The following is a 27,290-nucleotide window of genomic DNA, read 5'->3' on the forward strand; positions in this document are numbered from 1 at the left end:
AGCAGGAGGGCAGCCAAAATCCTGGGCTGTGCCCGCCTCTCCTGCAGTTTCCCAGTGCTCTGAGTGACCTCAGCCCTCTCCTCAGCCTCTCTTCCTTCCTCTGATAGGATGCTAATTGCTGCTGAGGTTTTTCCAGCTGAGCACGGGATTGTGCCTTAGTCATCCGAGCAAGTCCCCTTCCTCCTTTAAAGTTTTCTCAGGCTTAATTTGACTTTGTATCAGTAGGAAATGACAAGTCATGTCACTCTTTTCTTTCCAAGTGTTTCATACTGCTTGGCTCTACCTGGACGCGCAGCATCTGAGCGGGGAAGCAGAATGAAGCCATGAAGTATTCCCAACAGGAAGTGACATTTTTCCTCCTTTTGTTCAGTAAATTCCCAATGGGCTGCAGCTAAAATATTGGAGACATTTTAAAGACAGGAAGCAGAACTTAACCCCCCTTGTAATTAGGATCACTGTTACCAGAGGAAGATGATTTATTAGGGAAAGGTTGAGTTAAGGAAACAGCAGAAAAGCTTCAGGAACTTGTGCTTAGTTTTGCTTTGTCCTTCACATGCCAGGAATAATACTCATATTTCTCATCAATAGAGCAAGTTTTGATGTAACTTATGAGCTGCAGCACCCTAACTGGTTACAAGTGTCATCTAATGCAGAAAGTATTTCTCCATGTGATGTTTTTTTCCACCTTTTTTAATATTCCTTAACCTGCACGTGGCAGTTGATCCCAAATTACAGTGAAAAGTAATCCATAACAGGAATTAAAATCGCAAAAGTGTTTTTCATAGAAGTATTTATAGACAGTCAAGGGTATGAAACTCTCCTTTTATTGCATGTATTTCATCGTATTTTACAAATAATTACATGGATACAAATGTTCCTTCACAGAAGGTACATTTCTTTTTTTTAAAAAAAAAAAAAAAGGGCTAGGGCATCATCCAAAATAAGCCATTTATTGCTCATTAATATAAAATGTATTCATATTTCTAGGAGGTGTCATATCCACACCACTGTTCATCCAGATTTCTTGTATGATCTGCTCCCTGCGCTCAATCCTTTCTGCCAGTTCTGCTGCCTCTGTCAAATTATATCCTGAGTAAGAAGGTCTGTAAAGTCCATCTATCTCCTCCTGGGTGTCCAAAAGGGAATCCTCCTCCTCCTCCTGTTCACTGTTCTCGTACACTCTGGCACTCTCTGGCACCAACTGCTCCTCCTTCCTGTGTAGTTTCCGGATGTCCCTCGCGCACCAGCCGCGTATCACCAAGGCACACAGCGTGAGGATTAACCCCACGCACACGCTGGACACGAACAGGAGAGCGGCTCTTTCGAGGTGATCTGCAGGCAGAAAGCCAGGGCTTAAACACTTTACAAACCCTGCCAAGGCCTGGCTACCAATCCCAGCTGCCATTTCCGCGGCGTTCCATGGCCATAATAGTGGGGAATCAGGGCTGAGGGGAAGCTTTTCCTGTAGGCACCCAAAGCTCCCTGCACTCACTGCCATTTCTGCCTCTTCTTTTGCTGGGCAAAAATCCCAGGCTGCTAATAACATTACAAAATAACAACAAATCCCATCTCTTTATGAGCAGCTCACTGCTGTTCTCAAACAGCTACCAGAATTCTGCATGCCCTTTTTGTTTTTTCCAGCCATCCTGCCAAAACAGGCCTTACCATCACTGTTCCTTGATGATCACTGTATGTTTACAACCCAACATTCCCAAACATGGATGTCTCCAGTGCTGCTCACAGGTCAGGGCCAGGTTTTTAAAACTACTGAACACCCGACAGTCCCCATTGAAAATATTCATTAAAATATATCTTGGCTGCAGTCTTTAGAAGTTTGGATCCTCCAAGATAGGAAATATTCCATAAATATCAATTATGCTGCAATTTTCCCATCCACAAGATTGATTATATTCTAATAATATCGTTACCATAAACATGGGATTACTAGCTATGACCTTTCCCCAAAATGTGTGCCAAACAATCTCAGCCTTTTTTTCCTACCTCTGATGTATGCAAATGTAGCCAGGTAGTTAGAGCTAACAATAATTCCATCTTTCTTTGGAAATCTCGATTCCTTTGGATCAAGGTCAACACCTGTGACATGAAGAGGTAAAGCAAAGTCAGTGAAGCTACTGAACTAATATTCACCCAATAACTTTTCAGCCAACAAGTCCACCCAGAACACAGGCAGGCCCAGGCCGTGCTGCAGGAGCCTTGCAGTATATTAGACCAAACAATGGTTGATTGATTAAATAAATATAGAAACAAAGCGTTGAAAATACTGAACATCTAGAAAATGGCAAATTCATTTTAAAAAAAACCTATTACCAACTGAAACCCCTTGTGCCCCGTTCCCATTGGTGTTTCTGAAATAATTTTAGTTCCTGAAGCTTCACAGCTTCCCAGTGGACTTCCCGGCCCAGGCACTGGTGTGTGCTACGTTACCAAGGAGAGTGCACTCGCATGAGCCACCTCCTTAGCTCTGTGGCCTTCAAGAAGGCTCTGCAGTGGGAAAACGGCCTGTTTCAATCAAAGACAAAGGGAAGCAGCAAACCCTGTGTCTGTGATGGTACATACCGTCATTCTGTCTTGTGGAAGACTTGTTATCAGGGATCAGGGGGTTGACAGCCGTGAGGATAAATTTAGGAACTGCAAAGACAAAAGACAAATTGTGTGCTGTTAGTTTTAGGAACCCTCTCCCCAGTTAATTACTGTGTACAGCCCAGGCACCACCCCCCTTGTTTTCAACCCCTCAAGGGGTGTGCCAGCCCTGGCTAGGAGACAAAATTGGCCTATAAATTCAGGATAAACTGTGCTACAGTCAGATGCTGAGTTGCATCTAGATCCTGGGTTTAGATGAGGATAATTCACTGTAATTCTCAGATAAATGTTTAAAGTGATGTCCTCTGCAAAGACTCTGTGACAGAAGGTGGGAAGGATGGGAATAGATGAGCTGGGTGGGAGTGGACTGCATCCTTCTTATTTAATTAATTTATTCCCTTGGTAAGTGTTCACAGTCTTCTTAAAGTAATTAAAAGAGCTAAAGGCAGGTGCATTGTGCAGACATTGAGGGCTCGTGTATTCTGTGATGGGTGAATGGGCCCTTCAGACACCCAGATCTTGGCACCTGTTCCTGTACTGTGTGAAGATAGACTGATTGATTTTCAGACTGATGTGAAGGGCGGGGGGGAAGGAAGAAATTTCAGGTATGAACCTCACCTCTATCCCTCACAGAAACATTTGCCAATAAATAGTGTTGAGAGAGTTAAATGACACCGAGGAGACTGAGGTTTGCAACTTAGCGTGGTTTTCGTTTGGAAAACAACTAAGAATAGGATTTTTTTTTTTTCCAAGCAGAACTTTTCTTTCTGTATAGGCTCAAAGTCAGAGCAGCTTCCTTTCCTGATGAAGGAATATTTTTGGTACTCTTAGCTCCTGTTTGCCGTGGAAGGCCAACAGAGATAGGGGAGAATGAGCTCATTTCTATTTTGGCTTGTCCCTGGTCATAATTCTTTGCTGTTTTCCAGCAGCAGAATGCTTTCCTTGGTGCATGGGGCAGACAGGGAGCAGGATGGATTGTTTTCAGCCTGCACTCTGGATGTTCTGAATAACTGCCTGTATTGGGAACAACATCCTGGGAGGGTGCACCATTCCAGTGCCAATGTGGGACCCGAAGCTCCCGTCACATGGCCTAGGACTCCTTCACCTGTGCTGATGTTCCTCCTGCTCCTCTCCCAGGGGGAACTTTTCAGGGCTTTGCTTGCTCCTTTCCCCCTGTGCTATTCAAACATTTGTTGTAGGGAAATGTTTAATTCAAAACAGCATGAACAGAAAAGGCTCCTGCTTTGCGTTTGCTTGCGTTGCTTGTTTTCATTAGGAGGACTTTTAGCTCAGGTAGGCTGCACCAGGTTGCTGAATGGAATAGCTGGTACTAGAACTAGAATTTTAATCAGGATAATCTACTACAACAGCACTACTTTGTCAGGTGAAGTTGTAGCCAGTCACCAAGGCAGCCCACAGAAGGACTCTGGCATCCAGGGAGTGTGGATACCCCGTGGGGCATCAGGAGCCCTGAGAGAGCATTCCGTGACCCTGAAGCCCATTCTTAGCAAGAGCCAGGAATGCCACCTCGTGCAGACAGGAGATGCTGCTGAGCAGGTCATGGGGGGACACTGAGACTGCGAGAAACCAGCACCTCCCAGCTCCTGTGATGCTTTTGCTGTCAGGAATTAACTGCGAAAATAAAACTGCAGCCAGACACACCAGGCCTAAAACAGCTGCTGACCACTGAGGTGGGGAGTTAGGATTTTTTTTCATGTTCCTGACCATGATGGAAATACTTTCAAGTGTGGCACAGCCTGTGGTCTGCTCTGCTGTACTCCTGTTGCTTCAGGGGGAGGCCTATTGGCATTATCTTGGGAAGCCTCAGATTAGCAGGAATCTTCTAGTGAGGAGAAAGAATGTGAAATGTCTTTCTGGAATATGCCCAAACTCTTCCCATGTTCATTAGATGATCTGTGAAATAATCAGATCTGCAAATCATTGGCTAATGCTTCAGATTGCACAGCTCAGGAGGATTTGGCAGAAGAAAAACTCTCCCAAATGTGCCAGCAACACACAAGAACACTATTTATTACGCATGTGTTTTGCAAAACCACTTCCCTAAATAACAGAATGCATAACTCCAGTGCAAACAAACTCACTCTGCTTTTCTGGTGGTGCACAGATGTGCAAGAAGAAATGACTGGTTGTAAGTACCGTCAGACTAATTAGAGATAATTCTGTTAACCCGTTCATGAAGGGAACTGCACGATAATATAACATGTTAGTGCCCTCCCCAACAACAGGAAACTGAATTACTGCACTGCCTCTCCCAACCAACTCACAGGCAGACTGAAAATCTCCCAGGCTCACTTTCCTCTGATCTTCAGGTACGTGGCAATCTGGCCATCAGTCCTACACTGCTGTTCCCAAAAAACCTGTGCCCTTTGACCACTACTCACTAGACATGCAGCCAAAGGACACTGGTATGTCCCCGTGGAGCTACTGCTATTGAGGAATTGTAGGGAATTCTGCCCTTCCCTTATGAAAATATATTAGTCTATAGCAAACCATATGGAAAAAAAACCCTTAATGCCTGAGTTTTCATTAGATGCAGCTCTGCTTGTGGGGTTGTACACATGTTTTGGTGGTTCTTGTGTGGCTGTGTCACAAACTTCCTCAGTGAAAGGGAAGGGGAGATTTAGGAAGGCTCAGTGTCCAGATGTGTGTCTGTCATAGTTTTGCTTTGCAAGAAGAACGAGGCTTTGAAAATGGATGGTGCCTTTGCTCTTACCACATGCATAGCTGACAGTGAGGGATTTGGTCACTCCAGGAAGGCACGGGCTTCCAAACTCCTGGCTACTCACAATGATTTTGCATCTCTGCTTCCCAGAACACCTCTTTGATAAAACCTCCAGCGCTGTGTAAGACAAACAGTCTGAAAGAAAAATACATACAATAAATACAAACCGCTGGTGTTGTCTGAAACAAGAGCTGCTGGATGCACGATGAGAGACACAAATCTGATCTCAGGCATAAGTTTGTCTAAGCAGGATTTCAGAGTTAAATGTTAAGATCTGTCAGTGCAGGGAAGTCAGCTGCAATGAAAAGGTGAACCTGCAGCAAGGTAACTGTCCCATGTTGACTTCCAGGTGTATTAAGAGTCATGAGGTGCCCATGGGGTGCCCAGTATAAGGTCTCTGTGTTCCCTTCATGATATCTTGGAAGAAATAAGCACATCCAAGCAGCAGTCCATCTATTCCATCTCAAGGCAGGTTTGCAAATCAAGGGAGGTGAAATGCTGTTTGCAAGTCTTTCTCTTGGCCTCTGGGTTGTTGAGATGAGTCAACTGGATGCCTTGTTTCAGTTCTAGCCAGGTGAGATCAATTTCTGTGTCACAATAGCTTGGGCTACAGGGAAGTTTGAGGTATAAAAGTGGATTCTGATTTATCATGAAGAGGTCAGAATGGGCTCAATATTTAGCCAGGGAAACATGTGGCAGCCAAAAATGGATTTTGCACTGAAACTGAAATCATTTGATTGGGAAGGTGTGTGAGTTACACTCTGTTTAAAAAATCTGTTTAAAAAAAAAAAAAAAAAAATGTCTCCAAATGTGATTAAATTCCTGGTATCGACATGTTCTAAACTCCAAGCCACAAAGCATAAATGTCGCTTTAGTTTGGTTTCTAAACAGAAATGATGCAGAAATTACAAGTCTGGAGCAAGTAATTTTTCTGAAGCTGCTCCTTCCAGTCATCATCCCCGCAGGCATTTTGTGGCTTTCTGTGCCTGACAGGTATGGCTCACTCCAGGCTTGAGGCAAGGGCACTCTGGAGGTCTGAAAATAAAGTTCTCTGGGCATTAAAACAGTCCCTCTTTCTCTAATAGAGGATTGCATCTGGTCACCTTCCAAATGCTGAAGCTCATTTGAGCTTCTTTAGAGGAAGGGCAGACAGTGTTTGCAAAGGCCCTCCAGAGGTTCCCCAAATCTAAAAAGAAGTGGAGGTTTGAGATTGAGTTCTTGGCAAAGAAAATTGACACTTAATGCATGAAAATGGTGCAGATTTGTGATTTTTAGAGTTAATCCCCTGAAACCACTAAATAAGTCATATACCTGAGCTGAGGCGTCAGGAGATATTGGGCTGATCTGTCTGACAAAGGCCTTGCAGGATACTTTGGACATGGATTTTTCAGGGACCAGCTCTTCCTTTGGCTTCTCAGAGACCTAAAATCCCAATGCCTGTGTGTCCCAAGAGGTTGTGGGAAGGCAGGGAAGGCTGACCTAAAGGATTGGGCAGTTCTGATTAAATAACTCAGCAGTTTTAGCTCCCCTCCCTGGTGATTTCAGCCAAGTAAGGATATATTTGCATGGACATTTTAGGCAGCCAAACAGTGCAAAAACAACAGGAGAGTATCAGGAGGAATTATCGGGTGATTCATAAATTAATGGATTGGGAGCACAACAGCAAACTGAATTATGTTTTCTACAGAATTTCCTGCCCTGGGAGCTACTCTTGGAGCCCTATAAAAACAGGAGGCTGCTGTGCTGATGGTTTTCTACAAATTCAGTGATATGGCAAGTACATGTTTCATTTTGCCTTTGGTAGATGTTTGCTCTTGTTTCTGTGGGAGTTAATAGCTTCTTATCTTCTCTATCCATGTTGGATTTGGCTCCTCTACCTGAGGAGCCAGTTGTCATATGCCTGCAGGCTCTTGGCAGGCCAGGTTTTGGAGAACCTCCCAGGGGTTGCCTGGTGTCACAGGTGAGTAAATGCAAACTGGTTGCATGGCTGGTTTGCTTTTGCAGGACACCACAGGAGTTACCTGGAAAGCCCTATAACATTAAAAAACCTATTTAACAACTTCCTGCATTCTAAAAATATTTTGGGTTTTAGTGATTCAGTCAAAAAATATTATTTTATTTTTTTTTCTGTCTGGTTTATGTGCATCCTTGCTGCCGTCCCACTAGTTCTCCCACTAGCAGTTATGATGGAATGACTTGAATGACTTATCCTCCTAGTCAAACACCTTATTCCAGTGTTTGTTTGAGGAGAGGACTCATTCAGTGCTGCATCTTGAGTAAAGGAGTCCCACAGAACAGCCCCAAAGAAAGCAGAAATGGGGAGATGAACATAAATACTCAGAGTGGCTTCTTTCTGGCTGTCCAAATGCTGCTTGAGCTACACGTGTCTGTGGGGCTCGTTAAACTGGGACCATCCATTTACAATAAACTGCCTCTCAAAAGGCACATTCCCAGCATGCTAAAAAGGCTGGTGGCATCTACTGGTGGACAGGGCAGCGACGTGTGGCTGGGAAAACATTCCATTCCTCACATCTCTCTCTCAAAGTTGCCGAGCCTGTCGGTGGATCTTTTGTAGCAGACACCCCTATGGATGGCACGGGGACACGGGTGTCAGGATGAGGTTCTTAGTGCAGTAATAAACCATCCAATCTGACTGCAGCTATTTAACAGTTGGCGTAGAAAGCCTTGTTTCTGGAGGAAAGGCTCTTTCAGCTCCCTAATTAGCTTTGTTTGGGAAAGTTTTGGCATGCAAATGACACGCTATAAATCATGCAGGTTTTAATGAGAGGCAATTTGTCTTCTGGTTTCTTAAAGCTTTTCTCAATTCAGACACGAGCTTTCCCTCCCTTTATTTCCACCCTGCCACACAAGACCTGCAGATAGGTGACGCACCATCTTGTGCCAAGCTCTGGCGACAGCATCCTGTCCCACCCTCTCCAAACATTTCCAGCTGCCCTGTTCTCCCACATCACAATGCACAGGGCGAGCACTGGGACTCAGGGGGCAGGGGATGTGTCTCAAATGTGGATCCACATGACACAATAAGTAACAGTAACAGGCTGGTGAAGGACCAGGGCACACACACAAAAAAAAAACCTCCCCAGTTTGTCACCCTGACACTGAAGCCCAGCTGCTCCTTGCTTTCATCTCCAACTGCTCCTTACGCTGATTTATGTGTCCTGGGCTGTGCCCACCCCCAGAAGAATAAGGAGCTCGCTTTTAAAATCAACTGAAAGCAAAGATTTCACACCTCCAAATCAGGATGGCTTGTGCTTTGTGGAGCCCGAATATCAGCTCTAGGGATAAGAACTGACAAGGGGAAGCTGTGGAGTTCGGAGCAAGCTACGGCTGCAGACTCCTAAAGAAAGTTCCCATAATACTATGGTAATTTATGCAGGAGCATGGCACACAGGGTCCTGCCTGTGCATCAGAAAAGGGCCGTTGGAACTGCTGCTGATCCCCACAGAAACACACAATATCATTAGCACCACTTAGGAAAAGTGTTACTGATACCTTTATATTCCAGGTCTGAGTATTGTCAGTAAACAAGGCAGGATGATATGCCAAAAATTCTACTTACTGACAGTACAGACCATTCCCTGGAAGTGAATCCAGCACCGAGATTTTCTGAACAGCTGCACCCTTTCTCCCTCTCCCTGCAGTGTCTGTCCTGAGGCCTTGGAAGCCTGCAGGAGATTATCCCATAGCCTGGTTTGATTTACAAGCAGCTCCAAGTTCAGAACTTAGTCAGTATTTTGTACAAAAAACCCCAAACCTGATTTTTCTCTCCTTGTATATGCATGAGCAGAGTGGGGGATCCATCCTGCCAAAATCAAGGGCAAGCTCCCCACTTGCTGGGAACAGCAGGAAGCAGACTCCCTGCTCCTGCATGTGCACAGGCAGGAGTTCCTAGGCTGTGTAAACATTCCCAGTCTGCCTACAGCCACTTGTGCCTCCACTGCACTTATTTCTGTTCTCAGGAGACTTTCCCAAGGGACTGCCTCACACTAGGAAGAGAGAACATCTTTTAGTAAGAGACAGAAATCAAAAGCTTTTCATTCACTGTCAGTGAATAAGAGATGAAAGGCCTTTTAAATTATCCACAATACTGATACAAAATAAAAATAAATAAAAAAGTTAAAAGAAATTACGAAAAATCACAGCATCACAGAAACCTGTTACATAAAAAAATTATGACACCTAGGGACCAGAAAGAACCTGCAGGATTTTGAAAATCCCCATTTCTTGCCTTTCTAACACCCCTTCCTCTTAGCTGAATTCCGCTGGAAAGAGAGGATTAGGACAAAACCCAGCCCCAGGCTATGACATGCCATGATGCAAGCTATGATGAGAGTGTGTGAATTCTCCACCTCCCCTCCCAACCTCCCAAAAGTGGGACCAGATAGAAGAGAGGACTATCCTGGCCACTTGTGCTGGAGGGGCTACACATCTGACCAGCCAATACACATCAGTTTCTGGGAAGGATATTGCAGTGTTCTACTTTCAAGTTGCAGCTGGAGATGACCCACTAGAGCCTCCTGTCAAGTATTTTCATGTATTAACAGGAGTAATTTATTATTTGAGAGGTGTTTGTTGACCCGAATCTTCCTTGTGCTCTCTATGGTAACCTGTTCTGGCACAATCCTTTAACTTCTTCTGGCCAATACATTTTCCTCATGCACATGTTGGTACAAATACAAAAGAGAGAATGGGTCAGAAAAGGCAGCAGCTCACATAGGAACAAACTGTTATGTTTTCCTGCTTTGGTGCTGTGCACAAGAGGTTCATCAAAGCAGACCCATCTGCTACAAATCCTCACCCAGAATTTTCTTGTGAAGTTTTTGATAATCTCAGTAAAACACGGAAGTTGCTCTCTGGAAATTCTGTACAGTCTTATAAGTGCCAGGCATTTGGACAGCTGCAGAAGTTTTCACTATTAAAGTGGGCAGAAGTTTTCACTATTAAAGTGGTTCAGAAAATCCATTGCACAAATAGGGAGTCATGTTAAATGTGGAGCTGAGGGTCAGGATCCTACAAGTGCTGCAAGGCCATAGCAGAAATGGATTTATACACTCTGTTTCCTACATGGAGAACAGCCTTTAGGCTAAAGAAATTTTATGTTTTCTTGTGTTCCCTTTGAAGCAATCTGTCCCTCTGAAAATCTGTCAGCTGATTTGACAGGTGGCTCATGGAAAAGTGATGGTTCAGAACACATCCGTGCCAGCCCAAAGCTGCTGTTTATCACTGCTTATCACATGCGCCACCATGTAACCAAGATCTAGAGGAGTATCTAATTAATTCAATGCCCAGAACCCCTGGCAGGATCAGATCAGGTGTGGAGAGATGCAAAACTTGAACTCAACAGAGACTTCCTATGCCTGGCATTAGGACCTACAACATCCTGAAACAAAACTCTTCTGCAGATTGTAAAAAAACTGCTTCATGGTTTCTCTGTGATGCAGTGAAAGAACTGGAAAGGTTCAAGCACTGCCTTTAGGCTGGGAAACACAAATGTGGGCAGAAACAACAATGGATGTGTGGTAGAGACAATTTAGCTTTTGGTGCAAACACAAACAAGTAAGTGGGCTCTGATTCAGGAAGGAAGAGCAGCTGAAGTAAGTTTTCAAATTGTCTCAAGTCATTACAATCATGCTGACATTCAAATTACTACTGCTTTCCCTGAGAGAAAGGTACACAGGCATTTCAGAAGTCTAATCATGCACCCACTCACATCAGTAGGTGCTTAAATAACCACAGAAGATTTAAGCTCGAGACAGACAGACCTGGAGTCAATTGGATCTGAGTCCCAAGTGCCAAGTCTTTTGTGATGGCTGAATGTGAACTCCCACGCTGCACAGGTGCTCTTGGAAATTCTACTGCCTGCACAGGGTCACTGGTACTGTGCAGGAAGAGGCCAAGCACCTGGAAAATCTATACAAGGATCTGCCTTCTGTAGATCTACTCTGTGTTTGTCTCAGGTTTTATCCTCTCTCCTATTACCAGTGTCATGGGCTGCTTTATAGAACACAAAACCAGCACCAGCCAGGGCATTGCTCCAGGAGTGCTTGTACACGGGGGCCACAGCAAAGCTTGTTGCTGTTGCAAATTCTTTCTCTATTTATCCTGGGAGACTTTATCCAGTAAAAAGGGTTGGCAGAATTCTGGCCTGTGAACTGTAAGTGCTGACATTCAAGGCGAGTGGTTTTAAGAGGTGACTGAAGTGCAAGACATAAGTATGATGGCAGCCTTTCTCGATGAGCTGAGCCATCTCTGCCCTGCCTTGTGTCATACACTGCCCTGGTGAAGGATGTGTGGGTCTGTCAGACACCTGCTAAAATTTTCCCTCCCCAGAACAGACGGGCTGTGTGAAGGCCCACACAGGGTGTGAAACACAGACCTGGCAATATTAAATAGATCCTTGTCCAAGAACAGATCACGATTTTCAGCCGATGCATTTTTAATAGTATCGGTGTAACTAAATAGAAACATTGGCTTGCAGACAAATGGCTTTTAAGATTAATTATTGATCTCTTCTTGATGTTCAGAGATGCTTCTCACAGATTACACTTGTAGTGTGTTTCTTAGGAGCAATTCTCAGCCTTTGCACAGGGCTGGCCCCAGTCATACAAGCCCTTCCCTGTGTGCTACTAAGGGATTTGAACAGCACACACACCTTGTGATGGCCTTCTCCATGGCATGAAAATTTACCTTCATGCCTTCAGCTTCAACCGCTGAACACATTAGTCAGTTTAGCACCACGTGCATTGGACATTCCTGCCTGCTGGACTTGGTGCCAAAGAGAAGTCCCAGGCACATTTAATTTCTTGGTTATACCACCACAGTCTTGGACTCTGGTCATACAACAGCATCTAAGCAATGAACCCTGTCCTGTGGGTCCTCTCCTTGCAGTCTGCAGCTAAAGCAAGGAAGATCTGGCAGAAAAAGGGATCAGAGAAGAAGGAAGCAGTAAAACACGGTGTCAGGGTCGCCTGATCATTGTCAGAAGCTGGAGGAAGAAGAGAGGCAAAGAGCTGATGTTTAGTACATGCCACCTAAGTTGAAGACAGGCAACAGACCTAGTTTTTGATGTTAATCATACTAAGGACTGATTAACCACGTGAAAATTTATTACTTTGCTGCGTTTCTTCCTCTATGTTTCTCACTGGGCAATTGATTTGAGTTTCAGAAATAATCTCTCTCACATTTCAGTCGCTGACCCTTTCAAGATGTTCTTGCACCTGAAGCTTTCTCCCCACCTGTATTCCCTCTTCTCTGAGCACCTGCCTGGAGAAGGTCTGTGAGCAGTGTACAAACCTACCAAAGGGGGGAATGTGCTCCGCCTCTGCCGAGCAGACGCTCTCCTCCTGCGCCCATCTGCCATAGGTGGCCGAGTAGATGATAAGGAACTTGGATTCCTGGCAGTGGAGTTTCAGTTCCTGGTTCTCACATGCCGATTTGGTTTTGTATTCAGCTAAAGTAGAAGCAAACAGCAATAAGGTAACATGAGGCAATTTATTCAGCTGGGCTGTTAATAGTAAATAGCAGCGTGACAGAAACCAGCTTTTCTGCAACTGCTGTTGCCAGTGACATGGGGCACCAGTACAACAGAGTCAACAGCAGAGCACTTCCTCCAACTGAATGCTCCTGTGTGATCATCCAGAGCCTCTGGCTCCTTTTTGAATTGAATAAAAAAAATTAATTTTGCCAATCTCCTCTCCCAGTAGAACAGCCTCCCCCCTTCCTGCCTGATTTCCTGGCTTGCTTTCCACCCCTGCTCCGTAGGAGAAACCTCATCCTTCCCTTTTGTGTGTCCCCAGGACACTGCTGCTCTACAGCTGCCCTGAGCACTCATCAATCATGGGCACGGCTGGCACCGCTCAGTGACAGCCCTGGGTGAGGGGCAAGGAATGGGAGGATAAAGGCATGGGAAAGGGCTCCCCATCCCCAGCCAAACACCACTCCCAGCTGTATTTGCAGGGCTTCATCAAGGTCAGGGGGTTTCCCTGAGCTTCACTATCCAGCACGGGCTCATTGCAAAGTTTTGCTGACAAAGCAACGGGAATCAGGAGCCTGAGAAAAACACCCCCTCTCCCCTGCTCAGCTGGCACAGCCACATGGGCAGCACTCTCAGCACAGAGGTAGGGAAGTCAGTGAGCTCATCTGCCAGTCAGAAAGGCTGATCCCTCCTGGAGAACCAGCTAAAATCCGTATCTGGCTAAGGAAGCTCTTGCTGGCCTATTTTACCTGCTCAAATCTTCCTTTTTAACATTTTTACAGCAGATAAGGCCGGGGAGAAGAGTTTTTTTTCTCCTCCCATTTTTTTGTCCTCAAAAATGTGAAAACAGGAAAAGGAGGACCCTGACTGAGCAAGAGAAAAGGGAAACCTTATTTTTAGAGAATGGTGTCCCTGTGAGTGGAGTGTGAGTGTTGGAACTGTAGAGAGCAAAACCTCCTATCTATTCATTAAAAAAAACATTATTGTTTCATCCAGAATAGAACAGATAAAACAATGGATTAACGTTCTTGGCAACAGTCCATTTTCTTCCATTCAAGCTCATCAACAGACACAAGTTTAGGTCTAAAAAAGAGTTACTTTAAAAAAAATACCTGAGCTGCTGCAGATTGTCACTTCTGCAGAAGCACCTGCCATGCCATAAACCCATAAAATTCATGCCAAAAACCAAGGGCTGACAGGCTAAAGCTGTGCTCTGTGGCTGTGCTGCAGGGGCTGTGGAAGTACAGACAGCAGAGACAAACTCCCAAGTGGTATCAGGCAGGGGAAGATTTCAACAGAGATCTCTGCAGAGATAGAGCAAAAATAATTCTAAATAGATGAAAAAACTGAGGTATTTAGGCAATTGCTTAAGTGCCCACTGCAGGAGCCTACAAAATATACAAGTTATACTCAAGTGATTTCCTGAGTAAGGATGTTTTCCACTGCCAAGCCTAACAATATTGGTATCTTACCTACAAATATAAATTTCCTGTCATGAGAAATCATGTAGTTTGCACTGGAATTGGATTGTTTCTCAATCTTGATGGCAGCACTTGCTCTTAAATACATTTTTGACCAGCTTTTGTAAAATTCAGACCACAGAAAGTACTGTATACTCAAAGAAGCTCATTTCCAATAGGGAAAAACATTGAGCAGCTACTGAAAGTAACAAACAGGTTCCCAATTTACTTTTGATTAGTAAAAAGAGATTTCAAATGTCACAGACACAGCTATGACATTCAAATCCATCTACTATTAATAATGCACTAATTGCAATACGTAAAAAAATTAAACTATTGATATATTAAAACAGATAATGAAAATTTTAAATTTCAGGCACTTCCTTCCCGCTAATGATTGGCCCAGTGTGACCCCCTGGGAGTTCTTGTGTCAGTGCTTTGCCAAATGTAACATCTGCCTCTCGTCTCTCTCTGCTCTGACTTCCACACCCTGCCCATACTGGCCCTTCAGTTTGCCTGTTCCACCAGTGGTGTCTGTCTTGATGGTCTGGTTAAAGAAAGTGCCTTCAGTGCTCTCTCCTGTGGTTGTGGGATAGTGTTCCTGGGTTGGCTGGTGAATCTACCCATAAATCATCATTCAGCTGTTTTCTTTGGGACCCATTTCAGCCACGCTGGGGATTAGCTGCCAAAAAAAGGTGAGCCCCCAGGCTGCTGGGGCTTGTTCTCATATACAAGAGCAACAAGGAAAACAATAAAAAACACCAATAAATGGAACCTCTTAATTGTTCTCACACTTTCTCATGTTTACAAAGAGGCAGGATTTGTCCCTTGACACATCAACATCAAACAGCTGCACAGATCACAGGTGATTCTACAACAGACCCTGTAACAAAGTCAGCATGTCTATCCTCTGCCCATTATTCCGTAAATGGGAGGCATTTTTGAATCTTTGAAAGCTTTGGGCCCAGCTCCTTTAAGTATTTTTTACATATTCCTCATTGTGATATCCTCTGCATCATTTGGATCCTTAACCCAAGCATCTGGTTTTACTGTTCATCTCTGTCTCTCTAATATGATGTTATTGTTGCTATTTCTCTAAAAATCATTTCCAAAACATTTTCCCTTTCTAGTCTGATGTCTGACAGATGGCCCTGCCAAACTACACTGGTCATGACACTGGCAGCAAGCACCCTGAAACTGCAAATACAGTGACAGCTAAGGTAAAGTAGAAAAGAACAATTTGCTATCAATCCAAGAGCCCCAAAGCTCCGCATAGGTTTATGCAAAGCCTCGTGCAGTGGCATTTTAACCAAAACAAGCAACAAAACACACAGAAAAACACATTTGCCTGATGTCGATTACTTACTAGGTTTGCATTTAAAGGAGACAAGGAGGGATTTAGTGGTTCCTGGACACAGATCAGGCCCAAAAACCCGACTATTGACAAGGAGTTGGCAGGATCTCAGGTTTTGGCATTCATCCAGTACTTTCTAGAACAATGGGCAAAAAGGATAGGCTTGAAAACAAAGTATGAAGCTATACAGCAATGAGAACACTTAGTTGCACTTTGTTCTATACAGGAGAGAAATCACAACTTTTTGGCTATAAACATGCAAGAAACATCTGTATCATTGGACCTAGGCCATATCTCCACTGGACTTGGAGTCATGGCCAAGTTTATGGGATCACATTCATCATGGCAATGCTCACGACAAATTAGGATGTCACCACTTTACTGTCGTTTGTCGCTTTTCCCTCTGCCCCCAGGGGAGTTGGCCAAATTTCCCTGAGTGCCACCACAGCCTTGGTGGTGCAGAGAGAGAGGGAACGCATGGACCCTCCAGCTTTTCCCCTGAGTGTGCCTAAGACACACATTCCTGAGCACATTTATGGGAGTGCAATGTCCAGGTGAGGCCTGGCAACTCAAAAGCAATTCATATTGATCTATGCATGTACCTGATCATGCTCTGTAATAAACTTCACTTCAGGGAGTTCTAACTAATGGCTTGGTGTGCTGAGGGACACTGAAGCACAACCCTATGTTGAAGCCATGTGTTTGACCTCCTGCTGAAGGGACATTTCCTTCTTGCTTGCAGTTAACACACATGATCAGATATTTGCTTGACTTGCCACTTGAGCAAATTTCAGAATTGGTTTGATTGGAAAGAGCAGATGTGCCTGTCTATCCTCAGCCTCCTTGTCTTGTTTTGTGGGGTTTTTTTAATGCTGTTGTTCTAAGGCCATTTTACTCCAAATTTATTGGCCCAGCAATATATCCTGGTTCTCACTGTGCTGCTTCCCCTGGGAGTGGCAACAGAGAAGGACAACAAACAGGTCAGCAGTGTTACACACAAAGGGCCATGTGGGCCCTCTCCAAGTCCTGCAGAAGGCCTGAGTACTCCTACTGCTCACACTGATGCTCCCACTTCAACAGTGGGTTTGGACATGCAGCTGCAGAAAATAGGAAAACATTGCCCAAGGTGAGTCTGTGCCCAGCTTTTAACACAGTCACAAACCAAAGCACCTAAAAAACCCCAGTTTAAACGCGACAGTGTACTCACGAAATTCCTACTCACCTTCAAAGCTCAGTTTAGAGAGAGCTTTCCTGACACCATTTTTTGATAGTCTGTGTTGTTGTGCCCAGGATTTTTGATGTTTAAAATCACAGCAGGCTGTGACAAGGAAGGGGTTATCCCCAGGTCACCCTACCCTTAACAGGACTAACTGTAAGATACCATTCTCTGATAATTTTAGGTAGTCAAGTAAAATCTATGGGAATTTTTGCCTTGTTTCTCACCAGAAGTGGTCTCAGTCATACCAAGGGGCCAAATCACAAATTTACCACTGTGATAGCAGAACCTGCATTCCTATTTGCAGTCTGAGAGAGTTGGCCGTGGCTGGATCTCTGCTGTCATCCCTAGGAGCCATCTCTCCCAGCAACAATGACACATTAGCAGTACATTGCAGTGATCCTGTAACGCTCGCATTGGTGGAAGCAAAGGATTTGCATCCAAAACTTTTGAGCATTAAATGCACTCTAAATTAGAGTTTAAAAGGGAAGGGAAAGCACAGCAGGCTTAATTTTATAAGTCAATTCTTCTTTTACAGAGTTGCAAGTCAAACAAATAACTCCTCCTTATTTGGGATGGTTCTGGAAGGGACCGGTGAAATAGAGTTACATTTTTAGCAAGTGGAGAGCTGTCCCCTACTGAGGCACCTTCTGTTTACACCTGATCTGAATCATCTCCTGTGCATCTGTTTGTATTTTCTCCTGCTTAATGCAAACAGCAGCAGCATTTTCTGTCATGTTGCTGTGCACAAGCACGCAGAGACAAAAACAAACAATGACACTCAAAATAGCACCAGGCTGTTAATATCTGGAGACAGATCCAGCTCTGCAGGGATCCCTCTAATGGGAGGCCGATGTAAAACGTGCCTGTTGTGCTTCCCGCCGGGCTGCAGGGCAGCATCACACCCCACTGTGGGACCGCAGATTGGCTTCCAAAGGGAAGAGGAGGAGGGGTGAGATCACTGGTACTCTCTTCTAAGAAATCAGTTTACAAGATGTGTCCCTTCTCCTTGACAGAACAGGAACTCCCTGAGATGCAGAGCGTTTCTCGAGTTCACGGCCTCACCAAAATGCTTTCATGCCTTTGATCAGTGACAGTGCCTGAATTGTGATGATAGTTTATACAACAGTTATCCCATGCTGTGTTTTTTATATTCAAGGAAAAACACTGCCCATGGGGACCTCAAAAGCCCAAAATAATCACTGGTGTCACTTTGCTGTGGACAGTAAAATGACACCAAGGATGCATCTGGCCTACTGGTTTTGGTGGGGAGATGAATTTTCACATGGCCCATAGGTAATGTTTGGAATGTCTTTAGAAATTGCAGTACATTATGGGCACTTCTAAAACTGCCCTAATACTGATTCTGGAGAAAGGATATTACTGCCAGATCACTCTGCAGAACTCTTCAACTAACTAGGGGTGGGAACAGCCACTCCCTGTTGTCAAAAAGGAAATGTGTCTGCTCCAGGCACAAATGTTGCAAATACTCAACAAAGCTTCAAGTGTTCAGCGAAGCTTCTGTAGAGCATCTGCAACAGTTTCACCAACAGAACTTGTTCAAAATCCACCGATTACTCATTTTTGCAAGGATTTACTGAATTTGGCCCAACACTGGGCATTTTTCACTATGATGAAGCAGTGATAGGTGAGATCTTCTAAGTCTTGTTACAAAAGTCTCCACTGCGGAAAGTAATAATTGATGAAGTATAAATGATTTTTAAACTGTTCTTAAGCAGGACCAGCAAACAAACCATAGGATATTGCTGATACAAATGAGGTATTAACAGAAATGCAGATATCTGCAGAAACACTTAGGATTTGCTGTTTAGCTGTTGCTGTGCCTTTTCAGTGAGGAAAGATAGGCATGGAACAAGCCAGATGCCAACCAGAATATCATTTTATGTCCAATGCTTGTATGCTCTCCTGGGGACAAGGAGGGCCTGCGTGATAGATTAAGATTGGTCAACTCAGTCACGACCAGCCCTTGACTGGAAAGGAACTATTTTAGGGAACTTTGAGAATGGGGTTTCGAAGGCAATCTACAAAGCTCTCCCAGTCCTATGGTAATATCCTCCTGACCAGACAAATCCTTTCAGCTGTAATACTTTAGATGGCAAACTCACAGAGGTACGGTGACATTTCATTCAACGTCGCGAACGCTCGCATGGAAACATTTTGTACACCAAGAACCTTTACAACGTGGGGTACCTGCAAAGAGGTGGGTGCCACACAGTTTCTGGGTTCTGCCATCCTTCTTTTAGGCTCCTGAGTGCTGCACATGTGGGGGTCTTGCCCGTAAGATGCCGACTGAACACTGATGGTTGAGTGCCGAGGGCAGTGCAGGCTCAGGTGCTCCCCATCGCAGGCGTGGGCTGTGTGGTTCTGCAGGAGCTTGGTTAGGTAACCTAGAAAATATTCAGCTCTTACAACCAGCACAGGAAACGACAAGCTCGTCAGACAATAAGAAAACCACAATCAGTCTCCGGAAAGGGCACTGTAGTCAAGGTTATACACCTGGCCCGCAGCCACGCTGTTCTGTGAATGGGTCAACCTTTCATGCTCGGAAAGCTCAGGGCTGGGACACGTGGGGTCGTGTGGCCGTGAGTCACAGCCCTCCCAGCACCCCAGCGGCAGCAGGATGTGTTGTCATGGACAATCCCTGGCCTCGGGCCCTTGCCAGTCCTGGCTTTGCTCAATCCTAGGTGTGTCTGCAGAGGTCAGAAGGGGTATTACTTGGTTCTGTGGGCCAGGCTCTTGCATTCCAGCTGGCTAAAGGTACTCCTTACACCTCGTCTTAAAAGGATGCTCTGCACTTCTGGACTTCTAGGCCGTTGTGTTTCACTCTTAAGAATAATGGAGAAATCCTCCCCACACACATTTTCTTGGTTTTGTGGCTCAATGTGTGTGGGGGGGTATAATTAAAACAAAAATTAATTTTCTCAAAGAAAATATTGACAAGGAGTTTGCTCCTGCCATTTAATTTCCACACCTCTGCCCTTTATAAACCTATCCCCAAAGACAAGCAATTTAAAAAAAAAATTTTAAACAGAAACTTAAGCACTCTAAGCAGAAGATATGAAAATTATAGAATAGTGGAATGATTTGGGTTGGAAGGGACCTTAAAGATCACCCAGTTCCAACCCCCTGCCATGAGTAGGGACACCTTCCACTAGGTTTCTTCAAGCCCCATCCACCTGTCCTTGAACACTTCCCGGGATAGGGCAAACATTTCAGTTCTCTGACATTTGTTCCAGCTCCAACTGTGCAACTGGATAAGGAGAATCAGCTCCCCTATCAGTTACTAAGTCTGGAGAAAGGAGAAGCCTGCTCCACTACTACCTTTGCTGTTCCCCACCTACACAGGAATCACGTGGATGCACTTTCTAGTGCAGCAAAGCTGTAGGTGAATTCCCCACCTCCCCAGCCTCAGTCTGAGCACTGGCACTGGAATCAGTGCACAAAAAAATGTCATGCCCTGTGTTTGCAGTCTAGATCTCAAGGAGACCATGGCCAAGCCACAATCCCCACAGCTTCTCAAGGGTTAAAAAAAAAACCCCAAACCCACAACCAAACCCATCCCCTACATTTTCTGTGTAATTGAGATCACAAATAATTGAAGTTCCCTGCCAGAGCCACTCCTCTGCCAGCCCGCTCCTGGGAGGTGCTGAGTGTTGCCAGGAAAATGGGCCAAGAGCCCAACGGCACCCAAGCGACTTTGCCACGGCCTGATGCTGCAAAGGGGCCTCCAGTGGCCTTTGTGGCTGCTGAACACCTTTGGCATCACCATCATGGCATAAAGGGCCTCAGTGTCAGAGCATTCAGCCCCACGTGAGCTGTGGGCACTCAACACCTGCAAAGATACAGCCCGATATTTGTAATCATTTCAAATCTGCAGGTTTTAAGTTACCTGGAACCAAGAGTGCCGTATACAAAACAGTGCAGTATTCTAAAGAATATCAGCTATGCTGTGATTTGGATGGGTTCCCTGGCATCTTAACTGCTACTTTGATCCTGCAAATTCCTAATCCAGTATCTAAGCACCTTTCGCCAACAATTGCAACTATTCAATCTTTTTAAAAAAAAATGTCTTTATAAAAATCTTGCCCTGATTCTGTTGGAGCAATATGGTCCACTTGTAAAATCAGCATTAGATGGACTGATGAAAATAAGGCATCAAGCTTTCTGGCCTTCTGAGCAGACATGACTCTGCTGTTATTAAAATACTCAAGTATTTGCACACAATAAAGGATAAAAATAGTAATGGAAATTGCTGAAACCTAATGTTCTCTGATAAGAGGAGTGGTGGGTGACGTATAAGTATCTAAATCGCTCGTCTCACATGGCAGACCACGTAAACCTGCATTTTTTATTACCAACACACAGACCACGCAGACGTGGGTGGAGTAGCCCTTTGCAGTTCACAGCCCATGCTGAGGAAGAAATCCCACTCTAAAAATCACGATTTCCTCTTGCTCTCCCTTGGAAAACTCCAGGTTGTTTGCTCACCTCCTGCTAGCCCCCTGCACAAAACAAGGCACTGCCTGCCCTGCCCTCAGTGAGGGAATGACATTTTCTCAGCAATTGCTGCCTCTTGCCTTGTCCCAGAGTGGTGCTTGAGCAGGAGGGAGCCATTCCCAGGCTGCTTTCCCTCCTTCCCTGGGCAGCAAGGCCTTGTAGTCACCCTGGTAGGAGGTTCATCTCCTCAAGACCATGAGTATCCCTATTTTGTTTACTGAATTCTGCACAGAAACACATTTTCCCTAAGGAAGCAAGTTCAGCCAAACAACAGCATCAGGTTAGGGGAAAAATATGGTCTTATCCCTATAATTAACACCAGCCATGATGATCAGAAGTGAGGGCATTGAGAGCGCTGTGGCTCCTCCTGAGGAAGCATCCTGTTGTCTCATTTGGTGTTTATTTTATCAATATCTGGGACTGGGAAATCAGAACACTTGTGAGTTATGGGGTTCCTTACCCTGAGCAAACAGAATCTTAAGCAGACCACACACAAAAAAATCCTAGATGACCTAATGTTGTTTATTTTCCTCATTGTTTTCTAGATTGTTGGGTGATGGAGAGGGAGGTGGTGTTCAGCTGCAGCAGTCACTTTCTCACGTTAGGAGAGGACAATAGAGCGCCTCTTTCTATTTCTCGAAAATAATAAATTTCACTCCTTAAAACAATATCAAAGTCTATACAAAAAAAAATCCACTACTGTGAGAATTGTCTAAATTAGAAAAACTCGGCAATACTGCAGTGTCCCAATAACATTTGTGTGAAAGCTCCAGTAGGAACTTTCCCATTTATCCAAGACACACATTCATGAGTGACGTATGGGGTGCTCTGCATACAAAATCACGTTCAAGACGTTACAGGCTGGCTCAGAAGTTAAGCCCGAAGAAGCGGGCAACAAAAAGATCCCATTGATTTGAAGGCCAGAAGGTATCATCCCACGCAACTGTCTGCCTAACCCAGACTACTCGCTCATTGTAACTTTGTACTGAGGCTCAAAACACCAGCACAGAATCCAAGCGTAATCCTTTCTTCCAGAATTAGCCAAATTAGTCACAGTCCTGTCTGTGGCAGCTCTTTTTCAGTAATTGTGATGGAAGGCAAAATATTACCCAGGAAAGACACTGTTTATAAAATTCACAGCACTGTGTTTCTTGCCTCGTCATTTTATTCTTTTGTATCTAAGCACATTGTAAACATCCTGTTTGAGTAATTCTAGCCACACTTGATCTCACAGTCTTTTATCAGCAAGAAAAACCCTTGGGCAGAAGCATTGCTTCGTCTACTCCAAGTAGCACAACAGCTTTACTCAGCAGATCCACATACCTGCTTAATAAATGCTTTTCCTGCATAGTCACTCATTTGATTTGCTTTCCCTCCATGGTTTGTTTATTTTCAGTGTGCCTTTTTCCACTGTTCTTCTCAACCCCTGTGCCCTTTGCTAGTGACCACCATCCTACCAACTTCATCCTTTCAGTTGTACTGCAGGAGATGGCATGAAAAGTTTGTTTGCCATGCAAGGAAAGTATTTTTTGTATAATCACCATATTTTTTTCTATGACCTAAACCTTTTTTGATGTGAGGATAGATTTTTATTTGAAAAAACTAGCAATCATCTAGTTTCACTGATAAGCTACTGACCATGAAACCCCTTCCATTTCCAAATGCCTACTTTTGGTTTCAGAGCATCCAAATCTGTTGCTTTTCTTAGAATCAGTCCTTGACTTTTCAGTTGTCCAATTCTAAAGGAGATGAAGCTTATGAGATCATGGCCTCTGTCCATCTGCCATTCCCTTATTCAGCTCAACAACTCTGAAGCTCAATGGCCAGTTCCAAGCCCGAGACGTGCAGGGCTCAAAGAAACAAAGTTCCTACAAGTTTCATGACAATTGAAGCCTGAGCTGCCAGGTCAGAGTAAGAACTGCCACTTTCAACTCAGTCTAAATGACTAATGCTGAAAGTCAACTGGCAGCTGGAGAGCCACAGGCCTGCTGCCAATGGAGCAACTTGTTTCTGCTGGCCTTAGTGACAGATGAAGGATTAAGAAAATGCATAAGTTAGAATGCTTTTGGAATAGTCTGGCAATCAAAGCAGGCATCAGTGATGAAGGTGTCTGTCAGGATTTCCATGCTTTTCATGCTTTATCAATATGAAAGCTTTCCTAAGATTTCTTTTTTTATTCCCCCTCACAGTCATAGCTCATGGATAATAACATGGATCATAAAACCATCTTACTGAACCTAACTCTCGTTTTGGGTTCAGTCTGGGGGTCAAATTAAGCAAGAGTTTGGTTCTACTTGGGACAGAGAAAGGATCAGGTAACCAGCAGATAATTCAGCACAAGAACACATTCAAGGTCTAGTTTGAACAAGGTTTAGCCAGTGAGCAGCAGCACACACAAGGAACCAAGCCATGAGCTCTTTCTGGAAAAACAAAACGAAGACATCCTACAGAAAGAATAGACCTTCTGTAACTTTTTGGTCATTGTTTCTTCAGGAACCACAAGACCTCTTCCTCTCTGTGCCACTCAGCTCAGACTTGCAGTTATGTGAATTAAACTTTTGTGGCGTGGGAAAACCCATCAATCCTGCACTTACAGCCCACGTGCCCATTCTCTGTCTCTCAGATCCTTCCACAGGCCTTCTCTCTCCTTCAGATCTACACTTTCATATTCCCTTGAGCTGTCTCCTAGGAGCTATGCTTATTGTCGTTGTGTCCCAGTGGCTTTCTGAGGAAATTGGAGAGATCCCTATGCACTTCTGTTTTCTCACTCACTTTTTATTTTCTTTTCCCTTTCCTCTGTCAGGATTCCCAAAGATTTGGGTCTGTAGCAAACTCCACACTGTGGTCAGTTATTCCATGAAACCAGAGGGGCAAACACTTGTCCTGGGACCTAATAAGGAACTACAGTAGAAAAGGGAGATTTTCTCCCTCCTATCTAAAGATGCTGACCAAGGGGGACAATGCTGTTAAAGGAGACTGTGAGGCTCTTACCCACCCTTGCCAAAATCCCTCCTTTTGGCTGGAGACAGAGTAGCCTCTTCTAGTGCCATTAACAGGAAGTAACAAGAGAAAGGCTCAGTGGGCAACTGCTTCTGGAGGCAGAATGAGAGAATCACTATGCCCAAGAGACAGAGAAGTTAAAATATTCCCACAGACCGCAAGTAAGACAACCTCAGGGACTAGACAAAAATATTTCTCTGAAAACTCGGATTTATGAATGTGAACCTCCATGTTCATGTTTCCCAAGAAGGCCAGGGGGAACTGTTCATTGCCAGCTCGGAAAACAAAATACAGGTTTTGCTCTGCAACCAGAAGTCAGACTCAAACTCTGCATTTCTTGTATTCCTATTTATATTTGACACTCAAAAAATCAGAATTCTGGCAGCTCACAGATCTGCAGTGCTATGATGGCTTTGCAGTACAATCCAAGTTAGAAAAGCAAAAATACACTCCAGTGCATCCTCATCACCTGATGATTTTCTTTATAATAACATTTCTTTGACCCCAACTCAGTTTTAGCCTGAAGAAATGAAGAGTCAAAAATTGCAAAATTATTCTGAAAAAATGATGCTTGTCTTCCCATCCAAGATTAAACATTATGAAGAAAAATAAACAAGATATTTGTGGGTTGAGACCCTGATCAAAAGCTCAGTGAAATGTGTGGGAATCCTTCCAGTGGCCATAGGCTTTCAACTAGACATTATATCATGAGTGATTTTTTAAAAATTAATTCTAAATTAAGAGTCAAACCTCACTGGTATTTAATTTGTTGCCAGAAGCCACACAATAGGCCTTTGAAGCAAAACTCCTAAAATGCCTAGTAATTCAGATGAAATGACTCACCAGTGCTGAACACATAAGGCACAACCACGCCTCCTCCTGCTCTTCAGCTCCCTTAGGACACTATTTTCTCTGTGTTTGGTAATATATCAAAATATTTCAATTTTAATTGTAGATTATGGCTGGCAGATGACAGAATTCTGATAAGTGTTGACTGGTCAGACAGTGCCTTCTCTGTCTGGGGACACTTCCAACAAAAGCTGAGTATTTATTTGGAACAAGTCTGCAACCCCTCTCTCTAATAAAGCTGAGACTGTTTGGAAGCTCTGCCTCACTGGGAAGGCTATCTGCAGCAGATGGAGTAGGAAGGTAGGGAGGAACTAACCCCTGCTACTCATTTTGGGAAAAAAAATGGCATATGATGTGTCAGGTGCCAAGCAATCTGCACAGGGAGAACAAAGAGAGCTCCTGCCCCAAAGGTGTGGGAATCTGAATGACAGACCCAAACATGCTGGTCCCTGAGCAGTGAAGCTCAGGAACTCAAGTTTCCCATAGGTTTGTGTCTCACACAATCTGAATTTCCTGACATCTGTTGTAGGGGCAGGAGCATCACACTGTAACTCATTTCGGGAGAGCTTGTGGAGCAACCTCCTTCCTTAGGGATGGAAGTAAGGCCCAGCTGCTTATGCTCACAAAATGTGTAGGAACTCAACAGGACCAAAGCTTTTACTTCTCTAACAAGGATAATTAAATCTCACCAGTGGATTCAGAAAAATATTAGCACATCTAAAATGGGATTTCATAAGCAGGAAAGCAATGAGAACTGCAGGGACAGAAGCAAAACCTTGGATCTCTCAGCACCGTGACCTCTACTAAAATCTCACTTCTGACACACACCTTTGTTCCACAGAACAAATCCCAGATCCAAGCCCACTCCCCTTGGAAAAACTTTAAACCAGACCTTGAGGTTTAACTCCCATATTACTGAAATGAAACATGATTCTAAAATGAAATGTTTTCATTTAAAAAAAGCAACCAACACTTTTGCCTGACTTTCACCAGGCAGTATTAAGAAGATGCATCATTGCATCACTCCTTTTAGCACTTCTTTAAATATCCTGGTTGAAGGACATGCTCCAATTGCCACGGTGAGTCAACAGAACTGACTCAAGGAAATTTATATAGGATTTTATCTGACCAACACAAAACCAGAAAGAAAACCTCCGCATCATTGTGGTTGGTCCTGATTGATCCTGCCACCTTACTACAAACAAAGCATTTGTTGGAGGCATTTGTTTGCTTTCCTTTTGCCTGGGGGCAAATCTGGTATGGGTGAAAGCCACAGAACTTAATGGAAACTTTTAATGCAGAAAGGTCACTGAATCAGATTGCATTTCTTGGGTGAACTGGTTTGCTTTTTCATTAGATCCATTTGTTTTCTACGGTTGGGTCAGAAGATGAAGTCTGTGGAGTTAAAGTGATGCCCAGTTCTGTGTGAACTGTTCTGGAAGAAAAGACAGAAAAGTTGACACCAGAAGATGGAGATTAAAAGGTTCTGCCTAAGCACTGCTTAGGCAGAACCTTTCTGTTCACTGTTTCTGTGAACAGAAACACATCCTTTCTGTTCACATCCAGAAAGTCACTCTTCAGCCCAGTTATGCAATCATGCAGTTACTTCATTTTTGATCTTCAGTTACAGCCACATTTCTTGAAAGCTGCCCAGAAAACCTGGCTGGGACTCAGGTAAGGAAAGGGAGATTGAGTGGTGAGTGAGTGAAGGAGGCCAGGTGAAGCCTGAGCCTGAGCTTAAAGGAGCATGGGGAAAAGAAAGAGAAGGAAGGGGCATCAACAAAGGGAATGGGGGTTCCTCACCAGGGAGAAGGAGTGTGTTTCCAGATGGATAAGAGGTCAGTTCACTTTGGCAGCAGATGGGGAAAAGGTGGGAGAAGGAACAGTGGTAGGACAGAAAGCCAAGGCCTTTTCCCCCTGTCAGCATGGAGGGCAGAGGATGAGAGAGCAAGCACCGATTCCTGCTGTTGGGAAGACACTCAAAATGCCACCAACTCCAGCCAAGCCACCTCTCCCTCAGCAGCTGGACTTTCTAGAACACCAGGACACAGGTG

At 44.3% G+C, this 27,290-nt stretch overlaps 1 protein-coding gene across 3 annotated transcripts in view; it reads right to left on the reverse strand.

The window, feature by feature from the left end:
• Positions 1-803: 803 nt before the first annotated feature.
• EVA1C (eva-1 homolog C) overlaps positions 804-27,290 on the reverse strand; it is a 31,028-nt gene continuing 4,541 nt past the window's right edge. For 2 of the 3 annotated variants that reach the window (XM_027902962.1, XM_027902960.1), the window contains exons 2-8: positions 19,081-19,277; positions 15,666-15,789; positions 12,663-12,815; positions 5,336-5,479; positions 2,578-2,649; positions 2,002-2,094; positions 804-1,332 (exon numbers count right to left, since the gene is read on the reverse strand). In XM_027902962.1, coding sequence (XP_027758763.1) covers positions 950-1,332; positions 2,002-2,094; positions 2,578-2,649; positions 5,336-5,479; positions 12,663-12,815; positions 15,666-15,789; positions 19,081-19,152 — 1,041 coding nt within the window. In that variant the 5' untranslated portion in view covers positions 19,153-19,277 and the 3' untranslated portion in view covers positions 804-949. The remainder of the gene's footprint in view (positions 1,333-2,001; positions 2,095-2,577; positions 2,650-5,335; positions 5,480-12,662; positions 12,816-15,665; positions 15,790-19,080; positions 19,278-27,290) is intronic. The other variant, XM_027902961.1, reaches the window with a different exon arrangement.

Source organism: Empidonax traillii, unplaced genomic scaffold (genome assembly GCF_003031625.1).
Source record: "Empidonax traillii isolate 1590-97213 ecotype Southwest subspecies unplaced genomic scaffold, ASM303162v1 scaffold924:size238212, whole genome shotgun sequence".
Taxonomy (NCBI): Eukaryota; Metazoa; Chordata; class Aves; order Passeriformes; family Tyrannidae; genus Empidonax; species Empidonax traillii.